This window comes from Taeniopygia guttata, chromosome Z (genome assembly GCF_048771995.1).
Source record: "Taeniopygia guttata chromosome Z, bTaeGut7.mat, whole genome shotgun sequence".
Classification (NCBI taxonomy): domain Eukaryota; kingdom Metazoa; phylum Chordata; class Aves; order Passeriformes; family Estrildidae; genus Taeniopygia; species Taeniopygia guttata.
In genome coordinates this window covers 48,465,492-48,491,473 of record NC_133063.1, presented here as the reverse complement: position 1 = coordinate 48,491,473, position 25,982 = coordinate 48,465,492, and the positions used below count along the sequence as shown (strand labels likewise).

Genomic DNA, 25,982 nt, shown 5'->3' with positions numbered 1-25,982 from the left:
AATTGCTGGAGTTAAGAGTCTGCTGAGTCTGAGTTCACTAAGGGTTCAAACGCCGATTAGATGTGACCATCACCCCTGAGTGAAACAGGTGAGAAAAGGCAGAATGAAATGCTTCTGCCCAGACAATAATGGAAATGGCAAGACACAGAGGCTTTCAAAAGGTGAGCAAGCTCAAACCTGTCCTCAGACTTGTGTGATCTTAGCTTAGGCTGTAGCAATAGCTTTTTTTTTTTCTTTTTAAATGAACTGTTATCAACCACCTTTTGAAACTATTCAAGTTAGTTAAGATTAATAAAATAAAAAAAATGCAAAAAAAACCTCAGACCAAGATTTTATTTTTTGTTAGCAACAGACATTTGCCTCTTGTTAGCCAGATGGAGAGAAAAAACCCAAACCAAACCCAGAATCAATAGATGAGAGCTCTCAGCATTAGAATAGGAAGGGCTGCTAATTAAGTGATACCTTGGACTAGAGGATTGGGAAGGAAGCCTGGATGGAACTGTACCTAATAAAGTGAAAAGCAGCATGTGTCTTAAAGAAATAATCACTACCTTAGTACATTCTTGTTTCTGTGTGACAGATGCCCCTACTGTAACGACAGCTCAGAGAAAAAAACAGAAACAGCCTTTGATCCTAATACTACTGGTTTTCTCAGTGAATTTTGGCCCTACTTTGCCCTGCTTTTTCCAGACAGTGTTATCCCCTTCCTACAGCTCTGAGGACCTTCCCTGCAGAGCCAGCATATTTCAGAGACTGCCTTTGGAAGGGGGCAGAGTAGGCTTTGGTTAGCAGTCCTGTGTTCTGTGGCACAGGTTCCCACTGTGGAGTTAGGAATGCCTCACTTCGGGAGCTGAGACACTGCCGGAGGTAACAACCACTATGGGAGCAGGAGGCCTCTGTTCATATCCCTGTTCGTGTGACTAGGAGTCCTGAAGGGAAACTTACAGTTGGTAAGAGACCATGAGACAGGACGGCAAGGTATCACTGGAGACACTCCAGAAGCTGCTGCAGCATATGGTTACTATGTGGGTTGTCAAGCCTGAGGTCTATTGTTAAACTGGCATGAAAAGTATGTTATCAAAATGTATGTTACTCTTAATAGGGTAGGTAGAATATCAGAGATACCCCTGATTAATGTTTCAATCTTCCCTTGCAGTCACAGAAAGTAATTTCATCTTGTTTCATATGTCACTGGTTAAAAGCCAGAAAACTTTACTTCAATGTTTTTGAAAAACCTGATTTTTTTTTTTATATAAAAAGAGGCATTTTTGACTAAAGAAAGATCCCCATAAAAATGAGCAAGAGGTCCAAATGTGAAATATACGTCAAATCTGGCTCAGAACAAAAACTCTGGTTAACTAAATTAGGAAAACTACAAACACTTTATATGCCAGGTGGAGCAGGTGGTGTTAAAATTCTTCTTCAGCTTGTCTGGAACGAGAACACTTCAGCTGCAGCAGCCTCTCCACAGTGTCTGCAATGGTTCTTTCCCCATGGACCTTGTTGTCTCGGGTGCGGATATTCACTGTTCCACTTGCCTTCTCCTTTTCACCAACAACTAGAAAGAACCAAGAGGCAAAGGAATCAACTGCTTCTTCACAATTCTGTCAGTTACTTGGAGAATAGAGTTTCTCTGTCAAAGGCTCTTTCTAATCTTAATGGATCCCAGATGATTTTAAGGCCAATGCTAGATCCTCAATTCACACAACAGGACTAACATGTTGCTTCAAATCATGTACTTCAGGATGAGTTTCTGATTTTTCCTGCATCATTCTCTCTGAAAGAGGCTTCTCTTATGCATGCATGCCCAGATCAGAAGTGTACTGATCGCTGAGCGCAATGGAAACTATTCTTTTGCTGAAGTAGAAACAAGAGCATAAATTATTGGGAGGATGGAAAACCACTTAAAATCTGATTGATAAAGGACAAGAGACTTCATATATCTACCCCCACAGTGCTGACCAGAAGACAGCAAACGGTATCAATAATGGCTTGGGTCACAGTGATGTCCCTTCAGGGACAGCTATCCAACCCAGGAATGCCTATGCTGTCAACAGGAGAGGTTCTCTGCAGTGGAGACTCTCAAGAACAAATTGACCTAAAACACTGATTACAACTCTCTGCCTTGCTCACAGAATGATCAAGCCCTGTAACAAAAGGTTCAGCCAGTACAAGGTAACTAATACAACTAATACATTACCCAGAATAAAGTTATACTGTGCAATCTGAGCGTTTCTGATCTTCTTGTTCAGTGTGCACCCAGGATCTACATCAACATCTGCCATAAATCCAGCATCATGGAAGTGCTGCCTAACCTAAAGAAAAAGTATCAGAACTGTCACTACTACATATCAATGACCATGAACTATTAATGACTTGTAGACTTAAACCATTTCAGATTAGCTGAACCCTAAAACAAAGGCACTGTTGTGGGTTCAGGCTTCTGAGATGAGCCCAGTTCAAGAAATTAAAATACATCAGCTATCATGCAACTATATACACAATAAATAAGTATGCAGTGATGTAAACATCTAATGTTTGGGCTGAATAGTGAGTTTGATATTGTAAAAGGCAACAGGATAATGGAGCTTACTGATTAGGAGAGATTTTTTTTAAAAAACTTTTGCAAACTATTTACATATAATGTGATTAAAAGAACTACAGGCAAAGGTATGCTGGATGCTAAATATGCAAAGACTCATTTTCATCTTTCTTAGTGCTCTACAAGAGGCACATGGTCATGGGGGACTAGAAACTGAAGGGTAAGACAGATCTGAGTAAGAGAAAAACTAAGTTTTCCAAAAATAAAAGTCTCACAAAGATCAACGTTTGTTATTCATATATCCAAAATCCAAAAACCACGACACTAACTCATGTTATCTTTAAGAAACCTACAACTTCAGCAGCTAATTGTCACTGTGATATAAAAAATTACTCAATGTAATATGCAAAGACTTAGAATATGTCTCTGAAATAAATACGATTAATCACTAATAACTATTTCAGATCAATACAATATACTGAAATCAAAGCACTGAAACCACAGACATCACCTTTTGAGCATATTCATCACATGCTGGTCCCACTGGTACTACCATTACTTGCTGTGGAGACAGCCAGAGTGGCCTTCAATAAACAAACAAAACAAGTTTATATCATTTTCATTGTTTTTTTCAGTACAAAAAATACTATTTACAGAGAGGAATAAAATCTACGTAAGGGACTCTTAAAGCCAGCTGCACAGATTGGGTTCAGAGGTGATGAGAGCCCTGTATTCATTACAATTATTTCCCCAAAGGAACTGAGTGTCTAAAAGGATTGCAGCGTGGGCATGAGCAACAAAGCCTGACTGATGGAGCTCATTGCTAACTAAGCAAAGGAAAGCCTTTGCTTTTGAGTCTTCTTGTAATCAGAGGGGTCACTCCCACTGGGTATTAACACAGGTAAAGCAGATCACCTACATAAATGACTCTTTACAAGACAGTCCTGCTGCAAAAGCAGCTGGAATGCAAAACCTGTGAGCAGACTAGCTCTATGCTGCACCTGCATTGTCAGTGTCATGTAGAATCTACTATACCTTGAATAATACCATGTCTAAGGAAGGTGGTTCAGAAGAAATTGCCCTGCAGTATTCCTAGGCATGTCGCCCTAGCAAGCAAGCGGAACAAACAAACCCTCTTGACTCTCAAGTACTTGGGGCTAATTTCTCTTCTACATTAAGAGTTTGCTAGAATAATATTTTTCAAATGTTACCATTTGCCTCCGTAGTTTTCTGTTAGAATGGCGATCATTCTCTCCACGGATCCCAAGATAGCCCGATGAATGATAACTGGTCTTGTCTTGTCATTGCCATCATGGCTGTAAAGAAATGCTTTTGTAAGATTTTTTCCTTGATGCAACCTTATGTCTGTAAGTGTCACTGAAGTTAGATTACACAGAAACTAAAACCACCTGCCTTTGTGCTTTACCTGACAAAGGTGAGATTAAATCTGACTGGCAATTGGAAGTCAAGCTGAATTGTAGCACATTGGTGGTAGCGGCCAATGGCATCCTTAATCTGAATGTCAATCTGAAGAACAAAAATAAATAAACTTTTACAGTAAAGAGACAAGCATTCCCCTCTGAAAGCAAATTCAGTGTTTTGAGATGGAAAATTTCACTCAATGCAGAGAAATTCTATGCAGTTTTAAACAGCATAGTTTTACTTCAGCCTTCATTAGGCTTTAAGTGATTTGCAGGTTCTGATGCAAAAAATGTTAGAGCTAAAGCAGGGTGAGTAACTAGAGAGGTAATATATCAGGTGGGAACTATATTTACTGTCTCAGACATTTTGTAAGTTTCAGTCTGGAACTTTCATGGGCCTTTTCACTGAGTGAGCACAGCAGAACATAAACACAGAACTGAACATGTCTCCCCACAAATGAGATTTCTTCAGCCTCGAACTGGAAAATTTGCATTTCTTTATAATACAGTAGCCTTTGTAGCTTGTGTTACAAATTCAGGGCATGAACAAGGGACAGGAATCTGTGAAACAGTCCACTTACCAGCAGGAGCTCCTATCAGTAACATTTGTTCTGACCTACAAGTCAAGCCTGTTCTTTCTTTTGTATTTAACACTTAAATTCTGAGTACACCTATGATAAAACTTAGACAAAGACTTACAGAAAAGAGTAGACTTATAATGTCCTGACCTCATTTATTACATTGCTCACTTATCATTTTATATATCAGGCTATATATGAAGGCAGTATGCCTTATTTTAATGTGTAATAAATTAACACATCAGTATTTTAACAACTCGAGATCAAAATGTCTTTCAATTTTGCATCTAGAATTCAGTTTATCAGCTGAATCACCAAAGAGCTAGTCACCAAAGAACTTCTAATCAAAATAAATCATTTACAACCTAATTTAATTTCAAATCCAGACTGTACCAAGAGCAAGTGTAAGATTAATTAATATTAACAAAAGTTATAACACATTTTGCCTAAAAAATGACATGAACCAAAGCCAATTCAACTGGCAAACAAATACAGAAATCAGAACCAGCTTACTAGATGAGAACACAAATATAAATGTAATGTAGGCATATTAGGGAAAAATTTAAAAGCCACTTCATAATACTCTATGTCCTTATGTGCAAGGATAATGAAGTTTCTAAAAAGCCCTATTTAATCTGTTTAAACTGAAGAGTCTGTTCTTAAGAAACCCAACAAATTCACATGATCAGTGCATGAGAATTTTTAAACTAACAAAACCCACCAGTAACTCAATGCAACTTCAAAACTCTGCAGTTAAAGGAATAAAAATTTGTTTAACTATTAAGTTTACTTTTGATTTTCTCCTGACTTAGGATTCACTTACTGCTGAAAAGATTATTTCCAATGCAGAAGTTTGTCTGCTAAAACAGATCATACAGTGCCACCTTGTGTTTATGTCACCCACCAGCCAGCTGTTTAAGCAGCAGAAAAATAGTTTATTCATGTTAAATTAATTAAATGAGTGTTAAAGCAGTTAAAACTATGTGAAAACCAGGATCACAGAAGACTATTTCTCTCTCAAATACATTAGTGTTTATGAATCTGACAAAACAGTAAAAGTTCTGTTCAAGAGCATCTTAAAATGGGATAACAAAAAAACCTCCCTTTTTCCTCATTCCAGCCTTTTGCCTTACCCAAACAGAATTAAAAACCAAATCCAGTTAGGGGTTAGCAATACACTAACCTTAGGTCCATAGAAAGCTCCATCACCAGGGTTTAACTCCCATTTCTCACCAAAGGCATTGAGGCTGTTTTCAAGTTGCTGAAGATAAAGTATACACACTTAGTGTTTTTTACACATCACAGTTTCAGGCCAGCCTGCTCCTACAAATTCTCATTACTACTCAGTAACTGCTGAAACACATTTATTTTCTGAAAAAGGGAAGTTTTGGAAGAGCACCATCTTAAAAAAAAAAACAAACTTTTGTCCGAATTTAAACACACAAAATTAATGCAGTCATTTTGGAAGAGGCAAAACAAGCATTAGCTAAGATATAAAAACTTTTTATACTAAATTCAAAGTTTGTAGTTGATGTTGAGATGTAATCTGCCCTGGTACACCAAATGTCTATTCCTGCCATATCTTCTCCCCAGTACTGCACCTGCAGTAGCCAACACCATCCCTTTCAGCCTCACTTTTGGGAGATTGCTTTAAGTCTTATTACAGGGGCTGCCAGAACTGATTCTCTTCCTCTTTTTTAGATGTCAAAAAAAGACCAGGAGATGCTTACATTTGATGCTTGCCTGGACACTGCCTCTGTACTGAGAGAAAACTATTTACAGCAGGCAGACTGAAGGCATTTATCAAAGTTAATATTGCTTATGCCCAGCCAAACTTCACTGTACCTCCCAGAAGGAAGTAAGCTATTACAGAAGATGCAGGTTTACATCATAGAAAAGAATTAGACTACTGTTTTACCTTTTCAGCTTGATTCCACACTTCAATATCTCCCAGGTACTTTTCAGGACGAGTGGAGAGATTCAGTTTAAATGAAAATCCAAAGACATCATACACGGTGCGCAAAAACCCCAGACAGCTCTTTATCTCCTCTTCAATCTTTATGATAATAGAAAATATGTCTCAAATACAGAAATTTCAGTTTACCTGATTTTAATACCCAGTTTCATTTAGCAGCAGCTCCCACCTGCTCCATAGCACAGAAGATATGAGCATCGTCCTGCTGGAACCGGCGTACTCGGGTGAGTCCTGTGAGAGCCCCTGACAGCTCATTGCGATGCAGGACACCAAAATCTGCCAAGCGCAATGGCAGTTCACGCCACGATCTCGGGCGATGGTCGAACATAAGGCTGAAGGAAAAGTTTATTACTTGAAGCTCGTTCAGAACCAAAATTCTGCGAAGAACACTCAGGGAGAAGCAGCCAGTGATGAAGCACATGCCCATAAGGCCATCTGTGTAATGTGGATATAGCTATCAGTCTTATCTAGATTTGTTAGGGAAACAATCCCCTTCAAGAGCTGGTAGACCTTCCCCTCTTCTAAGAAAGGAGATAAAACAGCTTCTAAAACTGAGCATTAAAAGCTGAATGCCTGAACTGCCACAAAACTGACAATGCCCCGGTAATGATGGGGTCACTCTCATAATGGTAAAATTACATGACATTTCTCAGTGTCCCAAGTGAAGAGAGCACGTACAAAGCAAGACATATAATTACATCATTCCTGACAGAATGAATAACTGAAGGTAACCATCTTTATAATAACACAGGCAAAGGAAGCAGTGTAGGCTTAGTTTGAGTTTTTTTTTCAATCAGCACAATCTCTGGTAAACTGATTCTGCTATGTATTTACCAGTGTCCTGGACAGTTCATAGGCTTCAGAGCAAAGATTTCTTTCTCCACTTCAAAGGAAAACATATTGTCACTGTAATGCTGCCAGTGCCCTGAAGTCATCCACAATTTGCTGTTGAAAACATTTGGAGTGACAACCTCCTGGAATCCACGTTTTCGATACTCACTCTAGAACAGGCATAGTATATAACATAAGTTAAAAAGAAAAAAAAGGTAAGTACAGGCTTCGATCTGCAGCCAAAAACTATAAAAGCGATGCCATACGAAAATCCTGTGACTTAGGAAGGGAAGGGAGGAAGCAAGACAAAACTTCAAGATGGACATGCCAGGATACATCCCTTACACCACACTTCCCCTAAACAATTTCTAGTAGAAAGTAGAACTAGTTTCCTCCCTGCAAGCAATGCAGCAGTCGCTAATTACTCAATACCCCATGACACTGCAGCCCAAATATACGGGAGTAACACAGACTTCAAATCTTACAGCAGGAAGATCAGCATTCTTTTCCTACATATATATATAAAAAAAAAAAATAGGTCTACAAGACCAAATTGTTTATTACAATAAATTAATATGCATTAATGGAACAGCAGTAGTGTGAGCTTAGCTCTACTATTAGATGTTGAAGAATTCCTTCTTCAACACCTAAAGCACCTTTATCACAGCTTTAACTTCAGGTATAAAGTCCTGATAAAACATAACTTCTCAGAGATTGTGACAAGACCAATTCAAAGAAACAAAGTTACTTTAGTCAGATGGCTTATACAACTAAAAGATAATATGATATAAAGGGCTATTAATACTGTTAAATGTAGCATGCTGTTATGTAATTTTTTGAAATCATACAATTTCTCCTACAAGATTTCCAAAAGACATTACTTACCCGTATAAATTCAATTAACGTGTTATAAATGTAAGCTCCTTTTGGCAAGAAAAAACAGCTACCAGGGCTAAGTTCATGGAAGAAGAACAGTTCTTGGTCCTGCAGGAATACTTTAAAAATTTAGTATTTGCACCCTACCTTTTCCACTTAACTTTAAAAAATGAATTGCTACTGACTGGTCATCACTAACAGGAATTTTAAGAAGAAAAACATGGGGAAAAAAACCATCCAATTCAACAGATGCATTTTCACTAGTGTTTTTAAGTCTGCCAGCAGTTACAGGGGAAGGAGATTTTTTAGTTTCCTGTTTCACTCAGTATTGATGTGCCAAAACTTTACACTTAACTCCCAACTGTGCCCTCACAGTTGCACATTTACTCCCTCTACACATTTACTTGTCAATGTTTAGTTCTGCTTCTGCAGATCTTTAATTATCTGCACATAAACTGAATGTGTGAACTACAGATGGTTAATGTTCTTACAAACTGTGCACACACCTGAGGTCTGAATATGGGGAATTCTTCAGAATTTTGTCATAATGTAGCAGCAGCAGAAATTTTAACCCTTTTCAGAACTATCAGTTAACAGACAGGGGTTTCCATCTGAAAAAACAAACTCAAAACACAACTGTATACTGCAGATTCTGAAATCATGCAGAAGGAAAGAAGCGCATGACCAGGCTGCAGCAAACTGTGTAGGAATGAGCACTGGCTGCGGACTGGAGCATTTGTGGGTTGCAGACTGAAGTCTTTACATGCTGTTCTAATCAGTGTATGCAATAAAGATGTTATTGTGTTGAAAGCATAAAAAAGTTATTTATTTTAGGATTTTGATGCTCCTGAGAAAAGCAGTTGACTTCACAACCCAACTGAAAATAAAATTGTGTCACACCTTGGTTGTGACAGCAAGTATAGGCTATCTTCAAGATGCTTTCAACTAAGGGCTTATATCCACACAGTGCTTTTGGAATACATTACTAGGAAAGCTGTCTCACCCGCCCAATTTTTCTGTGATCTCTGCTTTTAGCCTCCTCCTGGAATTTCTCCCACTCCTTCAGCATTTTTGTATCTGGGAATGAAATTCCGTAGATCCTCTGGAGGGATTCCATATCGGCCTTGCCTTCCCAATATGTAGAAGAATTCTGAATGCAAAAAGAAATGAAAAACTGAAGAAAAGGAGAAGCCTCCACATTTTACTACTTCTGCCCACTATGAAAAGGCATACAATTATTTATAAATCATTACTGTGGAACAACTAAGTCATACGGAGACTTTTAATTTGAAATTCAGAGCACTGGTTGGAAAAATCCTTAAAGGTAAATACAGTAAATAAAAATGGTTTTAGGCGCTTCTTTTTTAAAAGCCTATCTGCTTTGTAGCTATCCTATTCCAACTGTTAATTCACTAACAGCTATAATCATCAGCTAAGCAAAAACTATAAATTCTAATTGACATAGTTCAGCCAAACCTTAAACCAAACTCAAATATTCCTGTGCTGGAAGTGCAGGTCCTGGACATGTAGTTGGGCTTCACACCATGTGAATATCATTCTAGCATACAACCCTTTCACAATCTGTAACACCAAGTTTTTGGCCAAGTTACTCATTTCACAGTACACTCCTGGCTAAGCCTAAAGGCAGCAACACATCTGAAGTGATGCAGTGAAAACATCTGTCTAAGGCAGTTCCAGCACTTACCTTATGAATTTTTATGGTCTTTATCTTGCCAGTATGTCTGACATGAGGGCCTCTGCATAAATCTATCAGGGGACCACACCTAAGAAAAGGAAAGCATTTATTTAGTATACTTAATCCTAAAACCATAAACCCAATAATATTATGATCCATGCATAATTACCTGTATACTGTAGTAGTTGGGGTATTGACCTTCTCATTCAGGATGCGACACTTGAATTTATTATACTGAGAAGAAAAGCAGCATGAATACTTGTTAATTCTTTGTTAAAAAAGGTAAGTGGCCAACAGTTTAAATGATTTGCAAACCTGAAGCTATGTTGCATCAGAACAGGCCTGTTAAAGAGACAGACAGGAGGAGAGACAGTAGAGAAGGTGCCCAGAGAACAGGCTGTGCAATCTCTGTCCTTGGAGGGTTTGAAGGCCCAAGTGGACAAGACCGGGAAACCTGACGTCAATGTCCCTATGTCTGACCCCATGTCCTGTGCATGAGACTGGACACCAACCTAAATGATGCTATGATTCTCCTGATGCCCTAACAGTGAAAACTCATTGATGCCTATTTGCAGCTGGATATCAGAGAGAAAGGGTCAGGTTTTAGCATTGCTTGCACTCTTTTAGAAGTCCTTATTCTAAAAAATGTTTTAGAGCTTTCTGAATGCAGCAGCAACACATGCAGTCACAGTATCACCACAGAAAAGATAACACAACATAACTGCATACAGAATATGTTGTAAATTTACATTTCTGGGAAGTAAATAATGTGGCTTCACAGGATGTAGTTAGATCACCACGGGGAAGAATGAGAATTCTCAGAGTTTCAGAAAAGCAGAATGCCTATTTCCAAGAACCTAAAAATTACTTCCGTTTTTTCTTTTTGGTTAAGTATCACAGATGAGTGATATCACGTTTTTTCTACCCCTAATATAACATACCCTGAAGTTACAGATACTTGCACGAAGCTAGAAACAACCTTCTATAACAGCCTACCTTAAACATTTCAAGCAGTGTTTCCTTCTTAACTTCCAGTCTTTCAAAGGCTTGTTTTTCCTTCATTATCTTTTTGCACAATGTTTCCAAAGCAGAGAAATCATTACTTGATACACCCCTAAAATAAACACACACAGAGAAGTGAGTAATTTTTGCTTTCATATGCAATTTTTGATCCTGGTGCAATGCACCAACCTGTGGCTGGACATCCTGCAAAAAACCAAAGCCATTTGCAGCAGTACACATGACTTTGTTCTTGGAACGAGCACCCAGAATTTTGCTGGGTGAAATTTTGCTGCCACCCACCTCCAGCTCCTAAATAAAGAAAAATACAAAACCTACCCTTCCTCAAGAAACATGTCATAATAAAATCCATTTTCTATTGGTGGGCCATAGCACAAACAGCCACCATAGATTCGCTCCATAGCTTCACCCATTATGTGAGCACTTGAGTGCCAGTAGACCTAACAGAAGCAAAAAAAGAATCTATCAGTATCAATACACAAGATGCATTTCCAATTGTTTCAATTTAAAAGCTTTTCTGAAATGCCTGCTTTCAAGGATAATTGAGGCATATCCCACATCAGACCAGTGTGCAGAACAGAAGTGACCTGCCCAGCAGCACTCGCATTGTCAGCATCAATGTTTCCAAAAAGCAGCATTTCCACCGGAAAACAGTGGAAATGGAAAAAACTCACATTCTGATAGCAAACAATTCTTACTTTCAACTGTTGCTGACATGATTTATTATCAACAAGTCAAGATACTAATTCAGAAACTTTTTTTTCTATGAGCTTTAATCAATCAGATCTGCATAATGACCAAAAGATGTGCTTTTAACATAAGGTTGTGGCTCTAATCCAGCAATCTTATGCATAAGAAATCCTGCACCCTCCATCTTGTTGAATACCCGAGGTTTTGACAGAACCAAATTTTTTAAGAGTCAGTCTGCCTTGGTTAGCACAAACTGAAATCAGAAATCGGGAGCTGTCATTTAGCAATATGAAAACCCTGGGTTTGAATGTAAGACTTATGTGATGAGTTTGACTGACAGTTTCTTGTAGCAACTACTTTTTTTTCTAAAGAACATAATCCCAAATTTGCTGGCTGGGCACGTTTATCTGATTGAGTAGCCAAAATAAAAAAGTAGATACTTTTGCATACATAAAGAAAAAGAGTAGTCTACTCAATACTTTCATGATTCTACATAGAAAGTATTTTTGTACTCAGTTTTGTTCCCAAAATCAGTGCTGAAGATGTCAGTTAAAAATACCTACTTTACATTAACATGACAGGTGAAAACACAAATTTTTAACAAGGACTACAGCAAACGCAAGCAGACTTCGCTAAAAGTACACAGCAGAATGTACATTATCTCTAGTATCACAACTCTTTCAGTAAGGAGCTGTGAGAAAATGCAGAAGTACCTGAACCACAAACCCGTTTTCTTCATCTTCTGAACACAATAAATATTTAAATAACTGCAAGAGGATAAGTCAAATGTAAACTTGGAACAAAAAACATTTTGGCAAAAGACACTCACTGCTTGAGCCTCTTCATCTTCAAACTTCAGCAGCTCCAAGGAACAGTCCTCTTCCAAAGGACGGTCTAGATCCCAAACCACCTTGTTCACTTTGGCAATAACTGTGTTATCAGCTAATCCCTGACTACAGAACAAACACAGAAGTACAATTGTAAGAAAGTACATGGTATTTTGAAATCAGCAAGCAGAAGTTCCCCAGATTTGCCCTCCAGTTTGAATGAGATTTTAGAGTGCTCATCAGAGTGGTTATAATAAATACAAAATAAATGACCAGTTTAGCCAGTCCTGAAAATTCATGAAAAATCCTACTTATATTTTAGGGATATAGGAAGCAAACTGTGCTATATACTTAACTGTCACACATATTTGACTTAGAGGCAGCATCCTCCAAGTACAAACCTAACTTCCCAGTCCTGATGCAATATAAGAGAGTACCACTCTCTTAAAAGCATCAAATACCATTTTTGACATAGTAGCTTTACTGTTTATATCTACTAGGCAAAATACTCTTTTCATGATCCCAAATCAGAGAAGCAAAGGAGGTTCCAATGATATGGCACCTTATTATGGACAGAAAAAAAAAAAAAGAAAGAAAAAAAAAGAGACACATTTCACTTTTAGGAATCACCTAATCTTTGTATCTTTGTAATGTTAACTGTCAGGGTGTTCACTGTGAATGATTCAAAAATATCTCCCATGCAAATTAAAGTGACGAATACTCATATTGTTAAGCTTTTCTGTAATCAATTGAAACATCACCCAGCAATCATATTCCTCAGGTCAATGCAAACTGGTTTGCAATGCTAACATTCCATCTGGTCATTTATTAGCAAATCTGTTCTCAATGCGACAGCAGTACTTGGATGTAAAAATACGCTATTAGAACGCTTTATTCCTATTTAATGTTAGAAACTGCATAAGGCAAAACAAAACTGCACTCCAAAACTAAAACCCTGGTGTTTAACTTCAGTTCATTGCATCCAAGATGCTTTGAGAAGACCTGAGATAAACAACAAAGAAACTATACAATACCCAGCCCGTTAAACTCAACTGTCTGAAAACGATTGTGTAGCTTCACAGAACAGAAACATACCTAATTCCACATGCAATTTGATAAGGAGTAGTTTTCCAAGATTCAGCATCAACCTGCTTGCCATCGGGTAATGTAACTTTAATGGTTTTACTGTCATTTGCAGCTCTTTCTGCAAGGAGTGCGTCATGTTCAGCCTTTAGTTTATTGTACATCTCCAAACGCTCATTGATAAATGCAGGCCAGGGATTTAGCTGTACATAATAAAGACAAAGGAAAATTATTAATCAGATATTAACCTGACAGCATATAATATCAAGAATGCCAACACAACAGATACTTTTCATAAGCAACTACGTGATGATATCTGTGTGCTATATGTAACAGATAATCACCATTATTTCAGGTTATATAGTATTAACTATGTCATACCACACAGTTCAGCTTAATGAAATCTGTACCACCATACACCTGTTCAATAAACCACGTTACCAAACAACTACACCATCAAATAAACTACATATGGACAAAAGTCAACTAGGAAAACTGTGTCAGTTCGATGTAAAGCAAGACTTTTCTTATTAGGTCACAAAGCTGAGGGAACACTCTAGTCTGAGCCACCCGGACAGGAACTGACTCCAGTTTAAACACGTGTAATGACTCAGGCCTATCCGTCCGGGCACAGCCATGCACTTGGCTCAGGACCGCTGCTGACTAGCAGCTGGCCCTCCGTGGACTCAAAGGGATCTGTGTTTACCCACCGCGAAGAGAAAGACGAAACCGCCTTAAGAAAGCTTTCTTCACCTTGGCGATATGCTGCCTGCTTTCCACTGCAGAGAGGCACAGGGAAAAGCATAACCTAATCCAGCTATGGGAATCTGAGCTGTTCTCCTATTACACCAACGCAACCTAATGTAAAAACCAGCAATGGCACTACAAGGCACGCTGTCGGAGGTGTAACTGTAACGCGCGATAAAATACTTCAGAGGGACAAACTGCAGCAATGCCAGCAGCGCACAGGGCAGCAACGAGGACTCCGCATCCTCCCACCCCCGCGGCCCAGGGGCTGCTTACCTCCGACCGCCCTCCATCGCCAGCCCCTTCCTTCATCTTCTTCTTCCCGCAGTCAGCTTTCTTCTCTTCCCCAGCGACCACCTGCGAAGGGCGAGCATCCTTTAGTCATGCCCCGGCAGTCCCTCACACCTAAGGCGCTTTAACTCCTCCCTGCCCCACGCGCCGCTGAAAAGACCCGACCTCCTCGTCCCCCCCAGCTCCCTGGCTCCTTGGGGCACACCCCACCGCCCCCACGAGCTGGGGAAGTGCAGGGGAAGAGGCCCAGCTGCCCTCTGCCCACCTGGCTGTCACCACCCGCCATGGCCGCGGAGCCGCCCGGGAAGGGGCGGGCACGGCTCGGCGCAGGCGCCTCTTGGCCCGCGGCTGATGCAACCGGGGGCGGCCGCGCCGGCCGGGCCCCGCCGGAGCGGGGCAGCGGAGCCCAGCAGGGCGGTGGGGCTGCCGGGGCTGCCCTGCGGTGCTGCGGGCGAGGGCGGCACGGCCCGGGCTGCGGCGGCTGGATGTGGCCCAGGCTCTGTCCGCGCCTGGCGGCCCTGCGCTCGCACAGCCGCGCTCTGCTCGCTGTCGCGGGAAGAACCATGGAATCAATTAGGTTGGAAAAGATCCCCGAGATCAGCGAGTCAGAGCTGTGACCGAACGCCATGTTGACCATGGCGCTAATTGACTTGTCCAGTCTTTGCTTGAACACCTCCAGGGACGGTGACTTCACCACCCCCATGGGCAGCCAGTTCCAGTGTCGAATCACCCTTTCTATGGAGAAGTACCTCCTAATGTCCAGCCTAAACCTCCCATGACGCAGCTGAAGACGGTCCTCTTCTCACAGTTCTTGCCTGGGGCAAGGGGTGGATTCCCACCTGGCAACACCCTCCAGTCGGGAAGTTGTAGGGAGCGATAAGGTCCCTCCTGAGCCTCCTTTTCTCCAGCTCCCTCAGCTGCTCCTCATCACACTTGTGCTCCAGACCCTTCCCCAGCTCCTTTGCCCGTCTCTGGACTCACTCCAGAGCCCAGGGATATCTGGCTACCATTCCCCCTGACACAGAGGTTCAGTCAAGGATGGATCAGTAATTGGGAGTCCTCTTAGTGAAAGAGACTAAACTGAAGTAAAAAACCGTGTTGACCACTGTCTGGTTTCCCACGGGAGGAGGAAAAATATGTAGAAGAGAGTCTGAGGTGGTTGTGTCAGACTTAAACTGCAGGAGCACCTGCAGCTGCAGCTGTCCCCAGGGAAGCCTCAGCTCAGTGGCTTGGAAGCTACAGATACCTCTAAGGAAAAGATGTGATATTCAGGCATGGCTTTTGCTCTGCAATCATCTTTCTCTTCTTTCCTGTTGTTCTCAGCTTATAATAACAATTATATTTTCATTTAGGAAGGTTACTACCTTGCAGCACAATCTCATGGTGGCTGTGGACTCCCAGAGTGGCCAGTCCCAAGGTCTTTTGTGTGTTTGGTAATCTTAGACATACTACGAGTGAACTCATTCAGTTTAAGCAAGATGTTAATTACCAGATTCTGTGTTTTCAGGAAATCCTGGCATAACATCCTTAGAAAAGAGTAAATCATGGGTCAGGTCTTGCCATGGACTTCTGCTGCTGGCAGAGGACCCAACACCCCTTCTGCCTCCTGGAGTAGCTGCCTTCTCTTCATCTGCAGCAGTGACTGGGGAGTTTAGAGTGTGTAAAATGTTCCGAGGTGGATATTGGGGCACCTTATCCTCCATGGACTTAAGTGCTATGAGCCAAAGGTTCAGAAAAAAAAAAGGATGTTTTATATAGCTTTCAAATATGTGGTTATGTAGTGGTGAAGGATGGTTGAGAGAATGTCACTGGGCTATTTCTCCACAAATGTAGGAGCTTAAAAAATAATGCAAATATTTTAATCTATTATTAAAATGGGAAGGTGTAGTAAATAAGAACTTAAAGACAGAATTAGGCCTAGATCTGGATAGTTCATTTGTTGTCTGAAGGAACAGCATAAATATTGGCAAAAACATTTATTAAACAGCTAAATGTAATAATATATGTAGGATCTTCTGTAGAAATACAATGTTGAGTAATACAAAGGGCATTTGTTTTATAATGCTAATCTTTATATTTGCAAATCTCCTAAAATCTTTTTTGGGTGGAAAAATTACAAGTGCCTAAGAGACAAAAAACTTATAGATAAATTATATTATGCCAAAATGGAACAAAAACATATACTGATAGTGTTCAAGAGAAAAAACTATTCAAAAGCGATTGGGAAGCTGTAGAACTGTCTATTGTGCCAGAAGATGGCAGCAGAGAAACACGCTGATCTGCTGAGACATAAATTCCGCTCAGCTCTTGGCTTTAGGAAGTAGGTTTTATGGCAAAAAGCACAAAACTAAATGAACGCTTTACTGACTTCGCTCTTAAGCAGTGCAATTAATGATGTGCGGCTAAATTCAGCCATGCTCTAATAGTGAAAATTGATTTCAGTGTGCTTTAATGATTATCAACAATAAATAGATGTTTTGGGATCATGAGAAGCTTGTTGGGAAAAATGTTACTTGGCTTATATTTCATTTAGGAAAACTAAAGATCAAAATTAAATCAAAGTGCAAATAAAAATTTAGAGCAATGAATGTAACACATTTACACCATTTACTTGCATCAGCTGCTCGAGGGAAACCATCTGACTTGTAATACAGCACTAGGCTTTCTGTAAAATGTCTGGGTTTGTTTATATTTGTGTACATTAAATCTACGCTATTCACTGTAGAGTATTTGCTAATTTCACAAACTCTGAATTTGAAAATAAAGTTGTATGAATGCCACCCATTTATGTTGAGGGTTCAAAACATATCATTTGAATTCCAGGACCAATGGATTTCCATAAGCCCACTTCAAGCAAAGAGGTATTATCTCAAAATTAAGAAAACATACAAATATAAGAATCTCATGTTTAAGAACTGAAATACTTTTGTGCAGTCATCTCTAGTATTAATTTCTCCTGGCCTAATGTAACAAAGGAGTAAACTTTTTAGAAGTCTAGTATAACAGTCATAGAAATGTATATTTAGAAATTGAAAAATGTGTGAAGGTGAATAAAAAAATAAATTTGATATTAAATGTAAATATTGTGAAAATAACTGAAACCCTGATTAAAACTGGAACTTGCAAAGAAAATGAAGTCTAAGCCTTGAATTTTGATATTACTTCAGCTTCTGGTGACTTATTATTAAAATACTTATCTTTTTAGGAGGTCAAGAAAAATAACTGGTATTTCACACAAAAAAAAAGAGACAATTTTGGTTTGGTGGTATATCCATGATGGCTTTGTGTACAGCCACTATTGTTTGTAGTCTGGTAGTCTGCATGCATGTAAAGTTTTCCCCAAATACTGGGCTTGTTTCTGCTTTTGCAGGAGAGATACATGCTTGTGCATGCTAGGGAGAAAATCCTCACTAACAGCAGAAATTCCAGACCATTGCAAACTGAAAACACACATCACAGAGACAGCCTCATTCCATTTCTGTCCCCCAGAATGCAGGTCCTCTCCACTTTCCCCTCTTACCCAGTTAGTACCTGCAGCAGTGCAGATAATACATTCAAATTACTCAGGGTCAGTTTGTTCTCTACGGCCAGGCACGTTTTTTGAGTAAAGAACAATAAAGGTGTATTGTGTAAAGAACAATAAGGGCAAAATGTAGGAGATAACCAGTTTCATTGCTCATAGTTACAGGTGCTGAGATGAGAGGTTACGCATTCCAGGTGAAACTTCAAACCAGGCTTCTCTCCATGACATCAGATGAGCATTAGACTTGTACTAGGAATCCTTGAGCCTTTAAAAGGAGGGTGATGCTGGGTGATTTTCCCTTCCCTCCCTCCCTGGCTTTTTCTCCCTTAAGTAAAACAAGATTTGGCTTTCTGCTTCTTCATTACAAACATACCAATTATAACTCATGCCTCATTTTCCCCGCATCTCAATTTTACCCCTAGTTCACTTGGCTAAATGTTTTAGCATTTAGCATGTAAAGCTGAGGCAGCAATATTTTGTCTCACATCATAAAAAATAGTATGTGTGCATGCATCCAAACAAACTCAGCTCTTTCCTAAATTATTTTTGTAGAGCTTGGACATGTGATTTGTTAATCAATTATTAATTGATGTATCTAGGATTAAGATACTTTTCCAAACTCCTACCTTTAGGATAAACTACCCCTGCTTCACAGTATAACAGCGGATTCTTCCTATTCTATGATTCTCTTTTCCAGTAGGATTTGCACTTAAAACTTTTGTTGTTTTTCATTTAAAGCTTTTATTTTGGATACTGGTCTCAGAAAAAGATGTGCTGTCTGCAGATGTGACTCCCACTGTGGGCTCCACTCTGTCTTATGACTCAGCTGTGAGATGTGGATCCCAAGCCCTTACCTTCCATTTCCTGTTTGTAGGTTATCAAACAGTGAGGCACCAGTCATTTTACAAGGAAAATAAAATGCTAGCTATTTTGTGTAGTGAGTAGGAGGGATGATAAACTAAGAAAAAATTAAAATCACATGTTCTTGACTGTCCTTTAATACCATGCTAAAAATCACATTGGTATATTTTTTGCCAAAATTTTGGATCTTGGATGCATCCTTGTTTTTGTTAGTAAATTAAAACAAGGTTTTACTTTAACTGAGCATCACCAAATCATTGCACTACGTAAAACTTTTTTTTGTTATATCTGTAATTTTCCGGAAAACAAACTACTCTACTGTTAACCTTTTGTCTTACCCCCCCCAAATTAATATATAATATATCATATTTTTATATATAGTATATTATTCATTTTAGTGTGCATTTCAGAATTCAAAGTCTGAAAATGTGGGGTTGACAGATATGTTTGTAATAATGGAATTACCTTTATTTTTTTAATGAGTACCACTGATTATTTTTCCCTCAGAAGAACATTTTCTTTTTCTGTGATGGCAGATCATGGATATATTTATGTAATATCTATACAATTAGAAGATAACCCCAAACCAATTGAACCAACTAACCAAACAAAAATGCAAAAAAAAAACCTCTTTCTGATACTCTTTCCAGAAAATACACTGATTTTCACATTACTGAGATCGAAGTGTTCCTCCGTATTCTTTGTGGGTGAAGTCCTCCCCACCATGGCATGACATGGTACATGGAAGAATTTTCTACATAATGCCATTAGAAGCAGGAAATGCTTTTTCCAGTAATTTCCCGGGTACAGTCCATAACCTTTGATTTTCCAGACTCAATTTCTTATTCCAGGCAATATCTGTCATAATCAATAGCACTGGAAATTATCTCCAGATACCAAGATATGAAAAATGCTTGCATTGTCTTCTCCTAATGCTCCATCTGACAATTTTGGGAGGAAATTGCAGACAACACAGGGAAGTCAGATATTGCATTCTAGGATTTTTTTTTCTCTTTGACTGTATTTTTCATTGCATGAAAATGACCTAATTTTACACATTTCCAGTGAAACTTATTTTCTTTGAAAAGTCTTTTCTTGGTTTCTCTTTTTAGCTATGACTCAAATATTCTGGTGATGTTCTCATTAACATCCCTTTTTAGTGATGTTTTGTGGACACAATCCAGTACCATTGCTTCAAATAAAGGAACACATGAAAGCTGATGAAAAGAGGTACATCATAACTGTGAATTTTGTCAGACCTCTTGTGACAAGTTATATAAAAGCTTTTCTCTTTGTGTCCTTTTCACTTGGAAGTATTTGGAACATTACTAAAAATAATACTAAACTGGAAAATTATTTCAAAGTTTTATAACTACAGGGATAGAGGAGAGAAGGGACTCCATTTTTAGATGCTGATCAGAGGAAAAAGATATTCCAAGTGGACATACAAAGTTTAAATTATTCACAATTCACCTAGAAGAATGGGATGGGATGTCTTGGCAATAGCATGGAACAGAAAAAACAAGCCATCACTATCTTTGAAACATCTGCTCTGTATGAAAGGACCACAACATACCTTTTCAGTCTTTTCTTTCCTAGACTAAGCAAACTTAATATTTTAATCTGTCTCAGGAAACATGCTTCCAGATGGTTCTTCCCTTCTCAACTCTCCAGTCTGTAATTTTCTCAAAACAATGGTGCTTAAAACAAGCACATATTCCTGTATAGCAGAGAGGACTGTTGCTCATACCTGACGTAGAGCACTTTATTTGATATACCAGCACAGTATCGCTCACTTGCCTTCAGTTGGTGGCTTTTTAGGATGAGCAGCTCCATTCCATATTGTGTCTTGTTTTTCTGTACATTTCCCTGAACAGAAAAGCACTGGGCAGTAGCAAATTGTTTCTTTAATTTCAAGCTACCTCTCTAGTTCATTGGTCATAGATTTTTAGCATGTACTCTTTCCTCCCTCATTAACAGCTAATGACTTTTTGGGCAAGAACCAAACACAGGGTAGAACCAGCTTGAAATATCCTTCTAGTTTAACAGTTTCATTTAATCATAGAAGTGGCCAGTAATTGATGCAGCCTATATTAATTCAGAGCTTTTTGTTTCAATAAATTCAACTAGCTGCACTTCTCATTGCTCTCATGTCTCCCTGATGTCTATTAGTTTGGCTCTGTGTTCTTGTGATTCTCCCTCACAAGGAAAGCACTGCATCATTCATGGTACACAGGCCATGTTGCTACAAAAAGCTTTCCTTTCACAAACATCATAGGTTCAATCACTCCTTTAAGCAATGGCACGGTTAATATTGACATCAAGGGCTAACCACAGGAGAAGGAAATATAATAAAATATACATATTTTCTACATTTATTTGTGCATTTTTTTATCTATATCGCCTAAGCCTAATATGCCATCTCAAGTGCAGCTGCCTTGGGATAAGAAATTTGTTATTTCAGCTCACCTGGAGTTGTTTTCTCCACCAAAGATTATCACCCCCTCTGGCCTCATGGCATTTCTTCATATGGATTCGCTCCTTAGGCTGGTTTTAGTGACCTAGTTTAGCAGAAACACCTTTTACACTCAAATCAGGCTGACAGAATGAGAGTAAATAGCAATTACACATGCACTTGTCCTGACATGTCTGGAAGGGCAGTAAAGTCTGGCAGCCAAAACCAGCCAGAAAGCCCCATTTTTCACATCAGCTATTGCCAGAATGGGCATGACCCTAAGTCTTTCTTTTTTTTTTTTTTCCTTTTTTTTTTACTCATGGCTGTCCTATTGATTTTGGCAGTTGTACACAATAACCCAACAGTCCTTCCTCAGCTACAAATTACTTTGAGGTCTTGCACTTCTCTGTCCTATGTTGGACCAGCTCCCAGCTGCCTTTGAGAAAATTAAATTGTCCAAACACATCTGCCTAAAAAAAATCTGTCTGGTGTTGAAAGAAGAACAGTGTAACAGGGTTGAAGACAAAAATAACTAAACCCCAATATTTTCTGTCCTTTTTTAATGTGAAAACTGTTGGGAAAATTTAAGAGGAAAAAGGAAGTGAATAATTGCTTACTTCTTCAGAAAGATGTCTAATTCCTGCTAACATTTCCACCACTGCATGTGTTTGCTCTTTCTGTCTGCTTTGGCAGCTAAAGACATAAGGAAATTTTTTTTTTTTTTCTTTTTTTTTTAACAAATACATGGAATGCTTATGTCCTTTTGACCTTAGTTTACAAGGGTACATGCAGGAGAATGAGCTAAATATTTTAAATATTTTCAAGCGGGTTTTTTGTCTGCGTATGTGTGGTAAAAGCACTTATGCTGTCAGAAAGAGCAAAATATAAAACCAAAGGAAAGAACAAGCAGGGTCGTAAGAAATACATTACAAACTGCACATAAAGAATATATCACTTTCCAGAGGTCTCTGTTATCAGTGTACAAATAGAAGCCAAACCTCCAAAAGGCCTTTATCTCTTTGTGCACAGCATGAGGATGCCTCCATTTCCTCCTGCTCTGCTTCTGGCAGAAGTGATCATTGCTGAGTCCCTGTCTTTTAGCAGGAGCTAGAACTTGTGAAGCACTGTTCAATTTATTTTTTGAGCCCTTATCCATCTTGGTATAATTAAATTATATTACCTGGTGTGTGAAATGGCCAGTTTGCAATTAATTGTAAAGTCTCCTTTTTAAATTTGCTTTGTTGTATCTCTTTTCTTGACTGTTGACATTCCTCTCTGCTCTGTACTTTGTCTTCCTCCATCAACTCGTCTGTTCTTGGAGCTTGTGTCCTCACTGTGTAATCTCATTTGTTCCTATTCCTGTGATGTGATGACATATGACAACTGACTATTCCACCAAGTCCATTTTTTTTTTAAACCACATTAGTGCTTTAATAAACTGGAAATTACAGAACTCATGAAGCACAAGTTTATTTAACAGAATTTATTTTTATTTAATTAAATATTTAAAATATTTTTGTATCAGCTCAGTGGAATAAGATTTTTCAATAGTATTAAAAATGTTTTTTCCATGCCTTCCCTGTAATTTAATCATTAATTAACATGCAAGAGAAAAGACATACAGAGATCTCAATACTAATTTTCACTAAGGAGTTCCTGTCTCTCATCTCTGGCATCTTGCTGCTGTTGTTTCAGGTCTTTTGCTCTGCTGTGCCAACACAACCACATCAGTGAGCTGATTTAGTTAAAAAAATATTCCACATTTTGCCTCAGAATACTTCTAAAGATCAATCAGTTCCTGGGACAATATTACTGTATAAACTGACACATCCTGCAGAGCTGAGTATCCAGACAAAGCATAGATGCCTTGTTTCTTTACACTGTGAGACTTCTATTCCTCTTTTATGGGAATACATTTGAAAGTATATTTTGGAATAGTTCCTGACTTGAGATTGCACATGATAGCAATGCAGCTTCTTGGTTGTCCATTCTATGGGATGTCTGATCCCAACTCTCTTTTTGAGGGACACTGTGATAGTATTCCTAACTATTTTTTTACAAGCAATATGGGTACGTATTGTAGAGTTACTAGATCTCAAGAAGAAAAGATCTTTGCTCTCCAAAACCTTTAAAATCCTCTGGACAGAAATGCCATTATATTGGTAAAGTATGGCTGGTGTTTGCATTTCACCACTCACTCTTTATGTCAAACTATGATACAACTGTTTGATGGAAGCAGATGCACATGAGGAACAAGGTGGCCACCATCCTGTGCACTCCAGTGACCATCCAGTCATTGACCTATCTAAGATATGGAAATGAAAACAAAAATGAAAATCACAGGAACAACTTGGATCCAAACCAATTTAGATTAGTTAGATCCTCTTAATTTAGTTTAGTTAGCAAAAAAAGTCTGTTCTATACCCAGACATTATTATATCCAGCTGTCTTTAAATACAGAAATTGGTTGCCTAAACAAAGAGAATATTTTCTAACATAGTCCTGTCAGAAGAGGAAAGTGAGTTTAGCAGAGACTCAGTATGACTCAAGGTAATGTATAAGGTTATACTGTTAAAAAGAATGCACTAGTTGCATTTTTAATATATCTATCCTTACTACAAATACTTGTAAAATAGGTAGTGTAGGTGTACTTTTTTAAACGGAAAATAATTGCAAAAACATCTTTCTTAGAAATAAAAGTTATCTGGAAGGTTGTGATGTCAACTTCTCACCATTATGTTCTTTCATACCCTTCAGTGGAAACACAAGTGTGCTGTAAAACATTAATGCAACTAGTCTTTGCTGTGTACAAGGCTGCATTTTTCCCATGTTGCAAGTTGTTTGGAGTGGCAGGCTGCAGAAAAGAAGTATTGTTTCTCCTTAAACATTCATGACAAGAAGTTTAACCTTTATGGAACAAAAAAGAGTGAGGGCCAGTCTTTTTCACCCTATCATCTCATTAATAATATAAAAATGACATCTACCTGCCTGGCTTTACTTTCTGTTGTGAAGTGGAAGCTGTTCAGATAGCAACAGCAGCAAAGTGTTATTACTATGTATGTGTGTGTGTGTATATATATCTGTATATATGTACATCAATGTTTTGTGTGCACTTTTGTGACCTTGGGTTCTTGTATCTCCACAGAAGTTGGTGTAACTTACAAGAAAAAAAAAATCACATTTCCATCTGTTTTTCTAGCATCAGATTGGCTCATCTTGGGTTTTCATGCTGCAGTATTTTCACCTCAAAACCATGTTGATTTTTTTACATAACAGAAGTATATGAAGGTAAGGTCACAGAACACAAAAAGAGACACAAGATACACCATGATACATTTAGAAATCCTTTAGTTATATTCCAAAGGAGTACAGATTCCTTAAAATAAGAAGATAATTCAAGATTTCTTGAAAAACAGGGGAAGAGTTTGCAAGTCTGAATAATCTAGGCAGGGTATATTTGCAGTACAGGCATTTCATCTTTTCAGCCTGTAGGTGGGACTGTGTTTTCAGCAAACCCATCTGTGAAAAAAATTCTGAATTGGCATCAGGCAGCTCAGGCTGTTGCTAATGCTGGCTGGAGTGAGTCAAGTGATTCTTGACTTGTATTTGAGTTATTTCTGGAGAGAAAATAGCCTGTGTCCGAAATTACTTTAGTTGTTAATGGGCTATTCTGAAATATCTGTTCTCACTGCAGTCTGTGGGCATTCTGCCTGCTACAAATCTGCAACTGCAGATTTGTTCCTACTAAAAAGCATTTATGTAGCTGAAAAAAAAATGTCTGTGGAGAAATGTTGAATTTATAGCTATGGAAAATACTGTAAGTGAACTGATGATGGTGTAGTAAGTGACATTTTGAATTGGGATTAACAAGTAAATTCTCATGCATGACTTCTTGGCTTAGAAAAACAGGTCCCTCACAGGCTAGGATTCTTTTTTACAAAAACACTTAGGGCAAAGGGGAAGAGAAATGTTTATAGCACTCTAGGCCCACAGAGACACTGACTCCCATAACACTGAATGCAGTTACTCAGGTGAGTAAGAACCACATACTATGGGCCAAATGTTATTATGCAAATACTGAAATTGGACTCTGATGCTACTACTGCTACACAGTACTGGCTAGATGCCTTTTGTTTCTTGTTTTGCCTCATGCTGGCCCTATTTCTCCCACTCTTATTCATTCCCAGCAGTACTTTACCTCACAAGGAGCAGCCCGTGTAAAGGGGCAGCAGCCCTATCATTTATGGGGTTACTATCTCTTCTGTTTTGTTTACACAGCTTACATTGAAATAAGACAGCTAGGAGAGTATGGAGCTCACACGTAAAATATATTCTGCTGAAGGAAGAAGGAAATTATGAGAGATCCAACCAGATTTTGATGCTGTAAACACATGTGTTGGGTCACCATAAAGCAATCACTACAAAGGTCAGCATTTCAAAATGTGTCTTAAGAAAATGTTTTTGCTAGCTTTGTGGTAAAGATTGCTGGTGTGTTGTATATTGTAACATTCTATTTAATCTCCTCTATGTTATACAGAGCCATTTCCAACAAAAAATGCCTGACAT

The 25,982-nt window shown here is 38.7% G+C and overlaps 1 protein-coding gene across 1 annotated transcript; it reads right to left on the bottom strand.

Annotated features, from left to right (window-relative positions):
• Positions 1 to 315: 315 nt before the first annotated feature.
• Positions 316 to 15,229, bottom strand: TARS1 (threonyl-tRNA synthetase 1). The gene is made up of 19 exons (XM_030257343.4): positions 14,843 to 15,229; positions 14,563 to 14,643; positions 13,552 to 13,742; positions 12,459 to 12,582; positions 11,258 to 11,379; positions 10,916 to 11,033; positions 10,089 to 10,153; positions 9,929 to 10,007; positions 9,227 to 9,373; positions 8,233 to 8,331; positions 7,351 to 7,517; positions 6,686 to 6,848; positions 6,460 to 6,597; positions 5,725 to 5,802; positions 3,969 to 4,069; positions 3,754 to 3,858; positions 3,054 to 3,126; positions 2,201 to 2,315; positions 316 to 1,558 (listed from the first exon to the last, which is right to left on the bottom strand). Exons 1-19 carry the CDS (start codon positions 15,212 to 15,214, stop codon positions 1,410 to 1,412), a joined length of 2,487 nt encoding a protein of 828 aa, XP_030113203.2. The 5' UTR covers positions 15,215 to 15,229; the 3' UTR covers positions 316 to 1,409.
• Between the last annotated feature and the right edge of the window lie 10,753 nt (positions 15,230 to 25,982).